Source organism: Aethalodelphis obliquidens, unplaced genomic scaffold, assembly GCF_003676395.1.
Source record: "Aethalodelphis obliquidens isolate GAN/ISIS:26980383/991018 unplaced genomic scaffold, ASM367639v1 scaffold46, whole genome shotgun sequence".
In the NCBI taxonomy this organism is placed as follows: Eukaryota; Metazoa; Chordata; class Mammalia; order Artiodactyla; family Delphinidae; genus Aethalodelphis; species Aethalodelphis obliquidens.
Window position 1 is genome coordinate 9,590,787 of NW_020837990.1, and position 16,698 is coordinate 9,607,484.

At 37.8% G+C, this 16,698-nt stretch overlaps 1 protein-coding gene and 1 pseudogene across 1 annotated transcript; both read left to right on the plus strand.

The window, feature by feature from the left end:
- Window positions 1-1,794: 1,794 nt before the first annotated feature.
- On the plus strand, window positions 1,795-4,545 carry LOC113607139 (NXPE family member 1-like; annotated as a pseudogene).
- Window positions 4,546-12,132: 7,587 nt separating this feature from the next.
- LOC113607141 (NXPE family member 4-like) lies at window positions 12,133-13,079 on the plus strand. The gene has a single exon (XM_027082251.1). It carries the CDS (start codon window positions 12,436-12,438, stop codon window positions 13,036-13,038), a length of 603 nt encoding a protein of 200 aa, XP_026938052.1. The 5' UTR covers window positions 12,133-12,435; the 3' UTR covers window positions 13,039-13,079.
- The last annotated feature ends 3,619 nt before the right edge of the window (window positions 13,080-16,698 follow it).

The following is a 16,698-nucleotide window of genomic DNA, read 5'->3' on the forward strand; positions in this document are numbered from 1 at the left end:
TATTAGGATGGGTAGAGCAATGTTAAGTTTCCACGGTTATGATATTCAGCCATCCAGGATGTGATGCTGTCAAACATCATAGAAGGTCAAACATGTCACATGGAAATTCCAACACAGGAATTTCATAGGATTATGGAAACTCTCTTTAGCAGGCCAAAATCTCCAGGACTTAACAACTCCTCCAGGTCATCAAGGAATAGCTAATCCAGAATTTTTCCAGTTCTGCAATCAGCACCATTTTGCCATTTGTCCAAAGGTTACATGCACAGAACAACCATGTTGATGACTATTACGTGGACATTGACAACCAGAGACCGCAAGGCCTACATGGGGCTAAGCACGGAAAGTGAAGCAGGTGGTCTCCCAATATCCGTTCCCCTCTCCCTCTTTAGTAATTGAACACCATAATTTTAGCTGGGTCCATTGTCACAAACTAAAGGCCACAGCCTTCTTTCAGCTAGTTAAGGCCATAACTAGATTTTTGCCAGGATTGTGAGTGGAAGTGATAAGGGAAACTTCTAGGTCATGCGTTTAAAAGTAAAACAACTAGCCCTCCTCTTCCTACTGGCTGAACTGTAGATATAATGGTAAGCGATGAAAGAGCCATGTTAGACCGTGGGATTGAAGTCATAGGTTAAGAATAGCACCTTAATTGTGGTGATGGCATCATGGGTTTATGCATATGTTCAAACTCATCAAACTGTACACATTAAGTGTATGCGTTTTGTTGTACACCAATTAAATCTCAGTAAAGTTGTAAAAGGAATAATAAAATTAAGAGTATCACACCAGCCCCCCTGAAAAAAGAACAGCAGAACAAGCAGACAGAAGGAACTGGAATCCCTGACACCATGCAACATCATACTAGCCCTGGCTTGCTCACTATATGACTGTTATGTGAGGGATAAATAGGTTTGTATTTTTAAGTCATTATTATTTTCTTCCTATCTAATACAGAATATGATATTAGTACAGAAGTGCTGATGTAAACAACCAAAATACGAAGCACTGGTCTAGTGGTAGGAAAGTGACACAGCAAGTGACGAGGAAGCATGACAGGTAAGGAATCTGATGATCTCTGTTACCCCATAGCAAAACTCTTGGTGCACTGCTACCTGAGATACATTGGAAGACAGACCATGTGCCAAGAGAGCTTGTAATTCTAATGGAACTCACTGGAAAAATCTAAGAATATTGGTTAGTGTTGCCTGCTGCATGTCACTTTTAGCAAAATCCTATTTAAAAATATGAATTTAAGTTAGATATTTTAAGCTTTTTTGAAGTTTTTAAAATGTGGATATGTTATTTTTAAGCTATTTTTTAAATGTTTAAAAATATTCCTATGAAAAAAACGTTCATAGAAAAAATAAATTATTGCTTCGTTAATTGAACAAGGGTAAGTGATTTTATACAACGACACCAACTGTCAGACCAGTGATATTCAGGTTAGAGACCAAGGCCTAAGTCAGCACAGCATCAGCAAAGATGGCAAAGAAATGATAGAACTTCAAGATTCAGTTAATACAATTAAGATAAATGGATGTTTAAAAGGAAAACTCATTTACCTCCTGGGGGACTCTACCCTGTGGTAGTGGACGCACTACCTACTCAAAGCTGTAAAAAGTATGTAACTATTTTATATTCTTTTAGAAATTCAGGCTGGTATAAAAATACTTTTAATAAGTATTTAATAAGTATTAAGTATTTAATAAGTATTAAATTCAGGCTGGTATAAAAATACTTTTAATAAGTATTTAATAATACTTTTAATAAGTATTCTCTCATTTTGGCTGTTTTATTTTCAACTTCACTTATCTTTCTAGATTTGAGCCTTTTAATTTAGAATATATTGTATTCCCTCTTTCAGAAGAAATGTTGTTCCTGTTTATAAATTCCAATGAAAACTTTACATTTTGATTGACACTTCACACATATGAACAGGTACTCTACCCTGGAGAGTAGGGAAGATCCAGTCAGAAATAATCTTGATGGGTGAGCATTTGAAATGGTAGGATATTCTTTTTAAAAATATTAATCATGTCCTTCTAGTTAAAAGGTTTATTTATTTTTTTATCAGCACTAAAATTTTTTATCTTCATGGAACTAGAATTTTTAAGAAACAATTCCCTCTGGATACAGAAAGACAGACACATTCCGAGTCAGTGGGGAAAATATAGCTACCCTTTTATCACCTTCCTATTCTGTGATAGATGAGGATTATATCCCAGGAAACTGACCAGATATCAGCCATCATCATCAAAGAAACACAGCCATCACCATTTGGCTAGCACTTCAGACCCTTCCGCGTTGACATTTTCATTCGCAGGGCCATCAGTGTCGGAAAGGCTATTGAATGACTATTCCTAAGAAGCCCAGACACTAAAATGATCCTCAAAACAGAAAACATCAGGGAGATACACATAGACACAAAGAAGTTTGGAGACATCCACGGTTAACATTCAATATCTTACCAGGAAGGACATTTTCAAAAATTTCAATGTAGGTGTCATTGATACCTAGGATAGCACCACTGCATATGGCACCAATAGTATCCACACACCTGATCATATGATTGGAAATCAGACTAACATGTACTTAAACTACATTTGTTAAAACAACATACAAAATCCCTAGGAACCAGTTGGCAAATAATCCTATTTGTATTGTCAGAGAAGTTTTACTTATTTTAGGGACAAAGAAAATCAAATTTAAAAGATTCCATCTGGGCAGGGAGGACACTTAAGAACAAAGACAACCAATATAGGCTGCAAAGCCAAAAAAACAGACATGAAGAATGATTATGCCATGCCCAGAGCTTGTCTACATGTGAATGTTTTTATTCTGTAAGTAAAATTTGGGTCATGATTTCTATTACTTGTGGAGGAAAGCATCCTATCTGATACTTTAGTAGGGTAAAAGAGAATAAAAGTGATCATCATGATGGTCTAAAACAGGGGTTATTTAACGTTTTCTGTAAAGGGCTAGATAGTCAATGTTTTAGGCTTTGCAGGCCATTACCTCTGTCACAATTGCTCAACTCTGCCGTTGTAGCATGAAAGCATAAATGTAGCCAAGACAACATGTAAACGAATGAGTATGGCTGTGTTCCAATAAAACGTCATTTATGGATATTGAATTTTGAATTTCATATAGTTTTATTCTTCTTTTGATTTTTACCCAACTTTTTAAAAATGCAAAAACCATTTTTAGATGACGGGTCCCCCCAAAAAAAGTGGTAAAACGTATTTGACCTCTAGGCCATAGTTTGCCAGCACCTAGTTTAAAACAAAAATCTTGATAGACTTGAACACAAATTCTTTGGAAGTTGAGGGGAAAACTAGTAACAAACTAGGAAGAGAAGAAAGCTCCCGTAACTTAAAATTTATCTACCAGAAAACTACAATAAACATCACTTAGTGAATGAAACATAACAAACGTTTCTTACTAAGGTCAGGAAGAAAACATGAATGCCTGTCACTATTTCTATTCAACAGTGTCCTGGCTGTATGTTTCAGAAAGAACAGAAGTAACTGTTCTGGTTATCTGATCACTCACTTTAAGAAACATTCTCTTTAAAAAAAACATTCTCTTTAAAAAAAGAGCTAAATATAAAAATTTAGAAGGTGACCTAATACAAGCTCAACATACAAAAATTAATAATTTCCCTCATAGTAGCAATAGATGATTAGAAAATATAATTAAAATCCCATGGTATCTTATGTTGTACTATATTTAATTTTAGAAATTTGGGACTTTTGACCTATTGTAAATGCATGTTTTAAAACCATCACTATTGTAAAACATAACAATATATTTAGGAGTGTACACAAAACTTAAAAGTACAACTCAGTGAACTATCAAAAACACTGAGTAACCCAAAAGATAGGAATAAATACAACAATGTGTAAGATACACACACACACACACACACACACACACACACACACATACCACTCTCCAGCCACAAATTGAAAGACTAAACAGACCTATAAATGCAACACAATTCCAAACAAAATCTGAACAGGTTGTGTGTGTGTGTGTATCTGTGTGCACATGCATAATTTGACAATATGATTCTAAAATTTCTAAGAAAGTTCAAAGGGCCAAAAATATCAAGATACTTCTAAAAAAAGAAGGTTACAGAACTTACTTTTCCAGATATCAATACTTATTTTAAAGCTATTTATAGAATTATGACAGTGTGGTACTGGTGCAAAGAGAAACATGACAAATGAAACAGAATACAGAGAAGAGAACTCTTGGCTCCTGACAAATAGACCATTGCAGAGCAGTGAGGGAAGCAGTGAGTGACCCTTTTCAATAAATAGTTCTGGGAAAACAGGGTACCCATATGGGAAAAATAAAATTGGACCCCTACAGTCCTTGGGAGATCATAGACATAAATGCGAAAAGCAAAGCAATCAAGCTTCTCGAAGAATACATCTCACACTCTCTGTAGTAAAGAGCCACGTTTTTGGACTTCCCTGGTGGTGCAGTGGTTAAGAATCTGCCTGCCAATGCAGGGGACACAGGTTCAATCCCTGGTCCAGGAATATTCTACATGCCGCGGAGCAACTAAGACCGTGCACCACAACTACTGAGCCTGTGCTCTAGAGCCCACATGTCACAACTACTGGAGCCCGCATGCCTAGAGCCGGTGCTCTGCACAAAAAGTCACCGGGATGAGAAGCCTGTGCACCGCAACGAAGATTAGCCCCAGCTCGCCGCAACTAGAGAAAGCCCATGCGCACAGCAACTAAGACCCAATGCAGCCATAAATTAATTATTTTTTTAAAAGAGCCATGTTTTTAAAAATATCCAAAATCTCAGATGCCTGACTCACCACATGAGTTCAATCACACCAGAACTATCAGCAAGATGAGTCCTCTTGCATGCCATGTAATGTCACATCACCATAAAAGTTTCTGAATGCATACTCTCAATCTCTGTACTTGTCTCATCATGGACCAGTAAAAAAACAGTTCAGAATTAGCACAGGTCCTCAAAGCATACTTTGATCAGCACAGTAATAAATAGTTCCTGGACTGTTGAAGATAATATAAGAAAATAACTTTATGACTTCCAGGTAGAATGTTTTCTTAGACTGAATTCCAAAGACACTAATCAGAAGGGGAAATACTGGTAAGTTTTAGTACATTAAAATCAGGAACAGCTATCAAAAGATACCATTAAGAGAGCAAAAAAATAAACCAAAAACTGTGAAAAGACATTTGTAATACATAGAATAAAGTACTTTCTCTTTTCTCTGTGTCCAGATAACTTAAAACCCCAGATTGATAAGTCAGACTATGTAAAAATAAAAACATTTTACATGTCCCCCCGAAAACCATAAGCAGAGTCAAAAGATAAATTACAGGGCTTCCCTGGTGGCGCAGTGGTTGAGAGTCCGCCTGCCGATGCAGAGGACATGGGTTCGTGCCCCGGTCCGGGAGGATCCCACATGCCGCAGAGCAGCTGGGCCCGTGAGCCATGGCTGCTGAGCCTGCGCGTCCGGAGCCTGTGCTCCACAATGGGAGAGGCCACAGCACTGAGAGGCCCACGTACCGCAAAAAAAAAAAAAAAAAAAAAAGATAAATTGCAAATAGAGAAAAAACACTTGCAACTTACATCCTTGACAAAAAACTATTATGCCTATTATATAAAAAGTTCTTAAAATTGAAAAGAAAAAGGCCCAGATAGAAAAATTAGAAAAAGATAAGAGTAGGCAATTTAGTTGAAGAAATGAAAATGGCCCTTAAACACAGAACAGGAAATATATATCCAAACTACACAAGATACCATTTCTCTTCTATCAAGATGATAAAAATTCCAAAGTTTGAAAACATATGATATTGAAGAGACTGTGGAGAAACAGTCATTCTCAGACATCACTGATGGGAATTCAAAATGGTACAGCCCCGGTGGAGAGAAATTTGGCAATATTTGGAAAAAGTACATATGTATTTACCTTTTGACCCAGCATTCTCAAAGACACTAACAAAACTATGAAACAACTCTACACAGATTATTCATTGGAGCACTGTTTGTGATATCAAAAAGTTGGAAAACAAACAAAATGTGCATCTATAGGGGACCAAACAGATTATGATACATCTTCTCAAGATAACACAATGCCACCATAAAAAGGAATAGGGAGAGCTCTACAAACTAATGTTGTTAGTCTCAGGATATACTGTAAATGAGAAAAGTTGCAGTACATAGTGTGCAACCTCTTAGGTAATTAAAAGGGAAGGATAGACACAGCTGTATTTGCTTATAACTGCAATAACAACAACAGAACCATTGGATGAAAAATAATAAGTTAATCCATAAAGGCATGCAGAATTCAGAGTAGAAGGGACATGCATAGAAGCAAGACTCTTTTATACTTTGTTACATAGTTTTGGTTTTGGAACCATATATATGATTTATGTATTAAAAACATTAAACCAAAAAGAAAAAAATTCCTAAAAATGAAAAAATAAGTAAATAAATAAACCTAGCTGTAAGTCAAGTGGGTGACACAAAACTATGTTTTTCTGTGTTTCAGAGACTTAAGAACACAGCATTTTGACTGTATTTCCATGGTTGAATATATTCTAAGGATACATAGAGCTAGAAAAAAATCCCAAGTTTCACACAACAGTCTTTTTATTAGAACTAATACTGATATTATTATTTTGTAACTGTTTTTTACATTTTATTGGATAAGGCAAATTTTTATGTTAGTGATATCAGGAAATGGAGTTTTTAGTGAAAAAGAAAAATGCAAGTAAAAAAAATTAAAGACGTTAAAACAAACTTTTCAAAAATTGAATTGGAAACATCTGTATAAGCTCATGATTCTTTTTATTTTCAAATAGACATATTTCCTAGCTCTATCCAGTGAAAAGGCCCAGAAGCAAAAATAACCCATTAGCAATAATCACTCCTAGCACCTAGACTGTGGTCTCTAAGAAGCCTTCCTCACTAAAAGGAACCAGGGATCCTTGGAGAAAAGAGTTGAGTTTTCTCCAAAAATTTACATGCAGCCACTTGCAATGCAATCACCTTGTCTTTGATTTCCCTCCTTTTGATTATGCTAATGACACATACTGAGAACCTAAAAGATCCCCATCAAGAAGATATTGAGGGACTTCCCTGGTGGCACAGTGGTTAAGAATCCGCCTGCCAACGCAGGGGACACGGGTTTGAGCCCTGGTCCGGGAAGATCCCACATGCCATGGAGCAACTAAGCCCGTGTGCCACAACAGCCTGCATGCTAAAGCCTGTGAGCCACAACTACTGAGCCCGTGCACCACAACTACTGAAGCCCTCACGCCTAGAGCCTGTGCTCCGCAACAAGAGAAGCCACCGCAATGAGAAGCCCACGCACCACAATGAAGAGTAGCCCCGCCTCGTGCACAGCAACGAAGACCCAATGCAGCCAAAAATAAATTAATTAATTAATTTTTTTTAAAAAAAGAAGAAGATATTGAAGCAACTGTAGGAAGAACGAGGTTCTGCTCTGACAATCATTCATTAAATGAACACTTGTTTACTCAACAACTATTATATGGCGGCCTCGGGGTGTGGACATAATGTTAAACAAGAGAGAATACCAGTCAGTATCAAACTATTGCAATACAGTGTGATACCTGCTACGAAAGGATGCTAGGGGAAACAGAGTCACCCCCCAGCATTGAGTCCAGAGAATGCTTCTGGAGGAAGTAATATCTGAAATAATACCAGAAAATGAGTAGAATTCAGGGACGCAAAAGAAGGGTTACAAAGGGAGCAACCTAGAGGGAAAGCGTTCTGGAAGGAACAGCATGTACAAAAGGGCTCGTCTTCCATGTGCCTTAGTATGCAGGCCCTCCCTTGTCTGCTTTGTTTTCAAATAAGATGATTCGTAAAACACTGCTAGCACCTATATTAGGGCTACATGTATGGATCATCTTTACAACTGAAGAATTCCACAAAGATTTTTTTTTTAAAGGTTCAGGTTCTGCACTTTCTCAATAAAACCTCTCTCAGAATTCAGCCTATCCCAGGTCAGACCAAGAACATGGCATTAAATTGCCTGGTGATATACTGAGGGTGGGAAAGTTTTTTTAATTGGGAAAGATTTAATATTCCCTCAGTTGTTAACACCCAATTTTGTAACTTGAGAGACTAAAGTAAATGAGATGGATAGAGTTAAACTGACTTTGCCTTAACCTGTGTCCCCAACTAAATTTTATATTACTCTTGAGTAGGGATCTTGCTTTGAATGCCCCTTACTATGCTTAGTAAAGACAGATTCTAAAATGTCTGTTGAACAACTGGATAAATTGTCCAGTACCTTTTAAAGAAATATCACAGTTTCTGAAATGCCTAAGAGTTTCAAAAATTTTTCAGTCTCCTCCCCTTGCGACCCAGCTCAGTCTTAGGGGAGGAGGGTAACTATGGAATGGAACAGTCTCCTTCTAAACTACACATGCAGGACAGACTCCAGAGCTCCCTGAGCTGCCCTACAGGACAGGCTCTGGTTGATGTGACCAAATCTAGGAGTATCATGCTGCTCAGCCTCTGCACCATCCCCTAGGGTCACAGTCACATAAACGAACAACACCTGCCCCCCCACCACCACCACACACACACGCACACACTTGGAGGTGGGGCTGCAGTATGGTCAGATCACAAGCTTGAGAGTCAGATTGCCTGGACTTGTATCTTGACTTTGGCAGTTATTCCTCTTATGGCCATAGGCAAATTAGTTAATATCTTCCTGCTTCATTTCCTAATCTATGAAATAACTATAACATAGGACTTACCTCATAGAGCTGATTGTTTCCTCATATTCACAAAGTAATTATGTAGCTGGTTAAGTCTTCATCGCCTCCCAAAAAATTCTTCCATTGCCCAGAAAGAATTTAGATCCCACATCCAAATCAATGCAAACCTCAAGCCTTCTGGTGATTTTTTTCTTTCTACATACCAGGGACCTTCATATCTAATATATCTTGACAACACACTGTGCAGGCCACACCTGGAACCTTGTTATCACCCAACTGGTATCTCACACTTTTTAGCCACAGACACTTAATACAGGCATATCTTGTTTTATTGCACTTTGCTTTATTGCACTTTGCAGAGATTGCATTTTTTAAGTTATTTTTTTTAACGTGGACCAAGTTTAAAGTCTTTATTGAATTTGTTACAATATTGTTTCTGTTTTATGTTTTGGTTTTTTGGCCCCGAGCCATGTGGGATCTTAATTCGCTGACCAGGGATTGAACCCGCACCCCCTGCATTTGAAGGCGAAGTCTCAACTACTGGGCCACCAGGGAAGTCCAGATATTGCATTTTTTACAAATCGAAGGTTTGTGGCAACTCTGACTTGAGCAAGTCTATTGGTGCCATTTTTCCCACAGCATTTGCTCACTTGGTATCTCTGCGTCACATCTTGGTCATTCTTGCAATATTTAAAACTTTTTCATTATTATTTTATTGGTTATGGCAATATATGACCAGTGATCTTTATGTTACTCTTATAATTGTTTGGGGGAACCACAAACTGCACCCATATAAGACAATGAACTTAATTGATAAGTGTTGTGTGTGTTCCAGCTGGTCCACCCACCAGCTATTCCCCTCTCTTCCTCTCCTCGGGCCTCTCTATTCTGAGACACAACAGTATTGAAATTAGGCCAATTAATAACGCCCCCCTGATCAGTCAGCAGCCATCAACGTCAGGGCAAGACCCCCTACCAGCCAAAAGATGACAACTCACTGAAGGCAGGATGATGGTTAGCACTTTTAGCAAGAAAGTCTGGAGCCGCACAGGCTCAGCGGCCATGGCTCACGGACCCAGCCGCTCCGCGGCATGTGGAATCTTCCCGGACCGGGTCACGAACCCGCGTCCCCTGCATCGGCAGGAGGACTCTCAACCACTGCGCCACCAGGGAAGCCCAGAATAAAGTATTTTTTAATTAAGGTATGGACATTGTTTTTTTAGACATAATGCTATGGCACACTTAAGAGATGACAGTATAGTGTAAACATAACTTTCATATGGAGTGGGAAAACAATTCACGTGACTCACTTTAAGGCAGATATTCGCTTTGTTGCAATCTGGAATTAAATCTGTAATATCTCCAAGGTATGCCTGTACTCTCCCTCTCATTACACCTTGAATTCACTCACTAATCCAGTAAACAAAAATGTCTTGAAGCCTTTTATGTCCCAGGCACTGTTTCCTTGATTCTTTCATTTTCTTTCAACTCATAAGACTCCGCCTGGCCCCAATTTTCCTTTTCTTCCCAACATAGGTTCTGTAGCTAATTACTTGAACTGTTTTCTCCCCTAAATCCTCAAATTCATTGAACATGTTTTTCTGTTTGAAGTCTCAGTTTCCTAGAAGGAAAGCATATTTTAATTCTTAATTTGTCCCTTGTACAGTTGCGTTTTTCTGAAGGTTAAAGAAATAATAAGCAAAATTGCTTCTCTAGATATCATACACTGCTGGAGATTACAAGTTAATTTGTATTCTCACCTTATACCACGTATCAAATGAATCTCAGGTTATTTATAGATTCAAACTTTTTTTAAAAAAATCTAACTATTACAACAAACACAGGTGATATAGTCCTTATGAACACTTCTTTTTAAAATGTAGAAGACCAGCCTCAGTTAAACAAGGGATAAATGATGAAAAACTCTTACAAATAGAATGACAACAATTACTGAATCCACTAAACTATAGTACTGACCAAAACCAAAACAAAACTAGGGAGATTATGGTGGAAAACCATAAATGTTGTGTGTTCTGACACACAAATATTATAAACTCTGATAACACAGAAATGTTATAAATAACAAAAGATGGTGGAGGGCAGGTGGAGAGATTTCTTTATCATTTTCAGCCTGGTATTTAAAGATACTTTTTAAAGCTAATAAGTACACACACATATATATACATAAATATTAAAAATATGTGTTTTAATAAACAAGTTATACATAATACAATTATATATTTATTATAGTACTTATATATACTATAGTATAATATGCTATACATTATAGATAATATATATTATATATAGTATATAGTACTATATATATATCATAGTATATATAGAATATTCTGTATATAGTTATACATATAATACATATAACTTTATTAAAACACACACTTTTAAGGAAATAGGGTGAACACAAAGATAAATAATCTAAAGAACAAAAATACAGTAGTGGAGAGGAGGAAACTGGGGCAAGACAGTGTAAATAATTTTGGTCACTGCTTATGGTAGGGAGTCAACAGATATTGCTGAAAAAAGAATATTAAATGTGTTATGTAAATCTATTGCACATATTTGTTATATTATGTAAAGATAATTACGAGAACGAAAACACAAACCTGGACTTCCTGCTGGTCCAGTGGTTAATACTCTGCGCTTCCACTTCAGGGGGCATGAGTTCCATCCCTGGTCAGGGAACTAAGATCCCACGTGCTGTGTGGTGTGGTCAAAAGAAAAAACCCACAAACCTTTCCATATTTTAGAACATACACATTAAAAAATGCCCTTAAATTTCAACCCAGTAATTCCGCTTCCGAGTAAATGTACAAGGTTATTAATTTCCATATTAGCAGAAAATGGGGAAAATCTGTACATCCACCAACAGGTGACTGTTAAAGAATGATACATCCATTCAATGAAATACTTGGTGTCCATCTCAATGGATGACTGAAGCAGCTCAGTATGTGTTAAAATGAAGAGATATTCAGAATATATCCTTACATTAAAAAGCAAGGCACAGAACAATGCATATAATGTTACCATTTACGTAAAAAGAAAAGAGAATATATGTAGTGTGTGTGTGTATGTGCACACACGTGTATATATACATAGGCTCTGGAAAGATATTTATAAAAGAGATAAGAGTGATTAATCCTGGGAGGAAAACTGTGCGGCAGGAGACAGGAATGAAAGAGGGAGGCTCCTTCCATACTTCTTTCCATTTTGTATCTTTTTAATTCTGTACCTTGTTTATGCGGTACCTACCAAAAAAACTTGACATTTCACTATTAAAAATGTTTATTTTTTATTATGATTTTTCATTTTATTAGGACACATAGTGAAATATTTCTTAATATTTAATTCTTTCAATGTACTGTTGTAACCACTTCTTAATCAAAAGAATTCTTTTAATATCTTTAAATATTTTTTAATGGGCTTTAATAGCCTATGGAATAGTAGTGGAATAGTAATGGAACAACTGACACATAGGTTTTACCAAAAGCTTTCTGCACTTTAATTATGGAAATTCCTGGACTGGACTCTTTGGTGGTAATATATTAATAAAGATATAAATCCAACCTTAAGGTTAACAGAGACAGGCTCAGCTGTGTACACAGAATATGTCTCAGTCTTTGTCATTTCAAGTTTGGTGTGAATAAGAGATGCCTCCCTTATGCATCACAGAAATACCTTCAAAATGGTCTTACACCATGAAGTACCACTGGATCCAGCAGTTTCACCAACAGAGACTGAGCTGAGAATAAAGGGGATCAAGGAGAAACTAGACCAGCTGATCCCACCCAGACCCTTCACCCACGTGAGCTCCACCACCAGCGCCACACACAGCAAAGCCACCCTCCTCAGCCCTCGAGACACATACTGCAGGGGGGATCAGCTAGACGTCCTGCTGGAGGTGAGGAACCACTTGGGACGCAGCAAGGAATATGGCGGGGATTTCCTGAGGGCCAGGATGTCCTCCCCAGCCCTGAAGGCAGGCGCTTCGGGAAAGGTGACAGACTTCAACAATAGCACCTACCTTGTCAGCTTCACCCTGTTCTGGGAGGGCCGGGTGTCTCTGTCTGTCCTGCTCATCCTCCCCAGTGAAGGGGTGTCGGCTCTCTGGAGGGCAAGGAACCGAGGCTATGACAGGGTGATCTTCACGGGCCAGTCTGCCAGTGGCACCTCGCAAGTCAATACTGATTGTGCCCTCATTTTAAATTCAAGTGCTGAACTGTGTGAGAACTTGGATACTCGTGTCCAAGAAGCCTTTTACTAAAGTCTACAAATAATAAGTGTTGGAGAGGGTGTGGAGAAAAGGGAACCCTCCTGCACTGTTGGTGGGAATGTAAGTTGGTACAGCCACTATGGAAAACAGTATGTAGGTTCCTCAGAGTTGCCATATGATACAGCAATCCCACTCTGGGCATACACCCAGACAAAACTATAATTCAAAAAGATACATGCATCTCAATGTTCATAGCAGCACTATTTACAATAGCCAAGACATGGAAACAATCTAAATGTCCATCAACAGATGAATGGATAAAGAAGATGTGGTATACACACACACACACACACACACACACACAATGGAATATTAGCCACAAAAAAGAACAAAATAATTCCATTTGCAGCAACATGGATGGAACTAGAGATTATCATACTAAGTGAAGTAAGTCGGAAAGAGAAAGACAAATACCATATGATATCACTTATATGTGGAATCTAAAATATGACACAAATGAACTTTTATGAAACAGAAACAGACTCACAGACATAGACAATAGACTTGTGGTTGCCAAGGGGAGTGGGTGGGCAAGGGATGGAGTGGGAGTCTGGGATTAGCAGATGCAAACTATTCTATATGGAATGGATAAACAACAAGGTCCTACTGTATAGCACAGGGAACTATATCCAATATCCTGTGATAAACCATAATGGAAAAGAATATGAAAAAGAATATATATATATATGTATAACTGAATCACCTTGCTGTAGAGCTGAAATTAACACAACATTGTAAATCAACTATACTTCAACAAAATTTTGTTTAAAAAGAAGCCTTTTACTATGTGAGGCCTCAACACATGCTCTGTGAGGCCCTGATCATGTGACCACCAGAGACTCAGTCAAGAAGGGTAGAGACTTTTACATAGCGCAAGCAAGCTTTCACACTAATGTGCATTGAGACATTCTCCTATAGCAACCACTCCAATCCTTTTAATTAACAGTGAGCACTGCACTCTCAGTGCTCAAATACCTGTGGGCTATCAGCGTTATTCTCCTAAAGGCCACAGTTCTGTCAGGTGATTTTCTCCATACAGGTGGTTCAGGCCTGGGGATGGATGGTTCCCTGCCCTTGTAGGCCCCAAAGTACTGCATCATCCCATGTTGGTTTCCTTAAATCTCGCCTTTATTAAACTCTCCTGGGTCACCAAGTTTGCGCCTGTCATGTTTCCTCCTGGGCTCCTGAATGAGCCAGAGGAAACTTCATGTGCAAATTTACTAAAAGGGCCTTTACAAAATTGAAAGAAGGTAATGCGGCTGGGGGTTAGACGAGGAGGAAGAGGATGAAAGATGAGGAGGGAAGGTGGCCGGGGCCAGCCATATCATGAAGAATCTGTTAAAGGAGTTTGGATTTTATTTCAAGTGAAATAGGAAGATATCAAAGTGTTCCATGCAGGAAGATAGTCTTCTTTCTTATTAATCTGTTTATTAAACTAATACATATGCGTGGTCCAAGACATCAAATTGAGCTCACTGCAGCATCAATTGTACCAAAACCCAGCAGTTTCTACCACACTCTCCCCATCCCCCCATACAATCAGTCTGAATTATTTTAACTGTTTTAAACATTATTTACCACCATATTTTTTAGCTATTATGCTTATGTAGCTTGATCAACTTAATTTTCTAAACAAATCTCGACTTTATGAACAATCGACTCAATTTTCTGAATAAATCTCAATTTTCTGAACAAATCAGGGATTTTCTCAGGTAAAAGAAGCCCAGAGGCAAAGCAGGGATGGCACACGACCCAATATGCCATCAAGACCCATCTGAGACCTTTCTGCTCTAACTCCCCTCATTAGCACATGACTTTCTCTCTCATCCTTGTCACCTCAGTGTCTCAAGATGGATGCTGCACCTCCAGCAATTCAACTGTATTCCAGGCAAGAAGAGGAAGGGCAAAGGACACATTTCAGCTGCATCTGCCACCCAAAGACTTCTGATCATGTGTCACATGTATCACTGGCTAGATTGATATAAAATGACCACTCTTACTGACAAGAAAGGCAAGGAAATAAAATTTTTTTGCTAAGCATGTTGCTACCATATGTTCTGTTAGGAGAAGAATGGACCCCAGGTAGGTCTCTAGCAGTGTTTGTAACACTGCTATGTCTTCCTTTTGCCATTTTGGCATTTTATATCAATTCCCTAGGTTGGTTGTAAAAGATTTCGTTCTCTTACATCACACTTGCACCACATTTTCCTTTACTACTTTCTCTAACTATACACAAGGGCTTTACTAAGTTAACTTAATAGTGTTTTGCATTGCTAATTAAATTTTGCTATCTGCTGAGCCAAGTAGTACACCTTCCTTACCCTCTCCAAAAAAACACAAATTTTTTGGTTTTACTGGAATTTCATTTGCTTTGTTTTCTATGTATTTATCTTTAATTTGTCCACATCCCCCATCATAACTGTCAAAATTCTTCCATTCTTATTTTCCAAAACATTGACGGCATCAGATAAGGTTTCAAGTCTATCTTTATCCCTGCAGAATTCTTGCCCGGAGCCTTTTGCCACCTATTCTGGTTGGGAATGACTGCTTTCCACCTGCTATACAAGGAAAAAAATGACCTAGGAACTCCTCACCACTTCCCTGTACAGCATCTCCAGTCTCCTGAGTTTACTGCTCATTTGGCTTAAGCATATCTTTCAAAAACTTTCTTAGAAAAGAAAAATTTAATTTTTACTTCTTGCTTATCTAAAATTATCTTTATTCTACCTTGGCACTTTTTGGAAAGTTTGGTTGGGTTTAGATTTCTGAGTTGATTAATGGTTCTCCTTCAGAATTTTAAAGTCCGTTATTTTTCAGTTTTCTCTAACTACAGAGTTTGGTGCCATTATGATTCCTAATACTTGCTATGTCATCTGTTTTTCTCCTCATCTCTTTTCTTCAAATCATCTCTATACCCTGGTGTTGTGATTATTCAATTTAAGGTGGGTAGGAGTAGGGATTTTTTTCATTTATTGTGCTGGACACACCCTAGAACTTTTCAAACTGGAGGCTAGTACTCTTAATTTCAGAAATATTATATTTTCCTGGTATTTTCTCTAATTTCTCCTTCTGGAATTCCTAATAGTCTATTGTATCTCCTGGATTTACCTTGTAAACTTAAGTTTTCTACTGTATACCACTGTATCTTTTGCTATATTTTCTGCCAGATTTTCTTGATCTTATCTTTTGGCACTTCTGTTGTTGATTTTTTTTTTCAGTCACTATATTTTTTTTCATTTTAGAGCTCCTAATTGTTCTCTGGTTATACTTTTTCACAGCATCCCATTATTTCCTGGATGCAATATTTTCTCTTACATGACGAAAACATTCAGATTATTATTATGATGATACATTTTTTGAAATTTTATTTTATTCTTTACATTGTCCCTGTTGCTTCTGGATTTCTTTTATCTGTGTGATTATTTAGTCTCTCTTTCAAGTAGGAGGTATTCATCAAATACCTGAAATCCTTAGATGTCTGCTCATATCTTTTCATTGGGCACTTGAAAATCAACACGGATGCTCTATGTACATGGATGGGGCTGGTCAACAGGAACGTCTCACTGTGCAGTGATAAGGTGGCAAAAGGCCTATTCAGTGGACTACACACACACACACACACACACACACACACACACACACACACACACA

Bases quoted from the DNA above. Each gene is read 5' to 3' on its own strand.
- LOC113607141 (XM_027082251.1), top strand. From the start codon at position 12,436: ATGCATCACAGAAATACCTTCAAAATGGTCTTACACCATGAAGTACCA.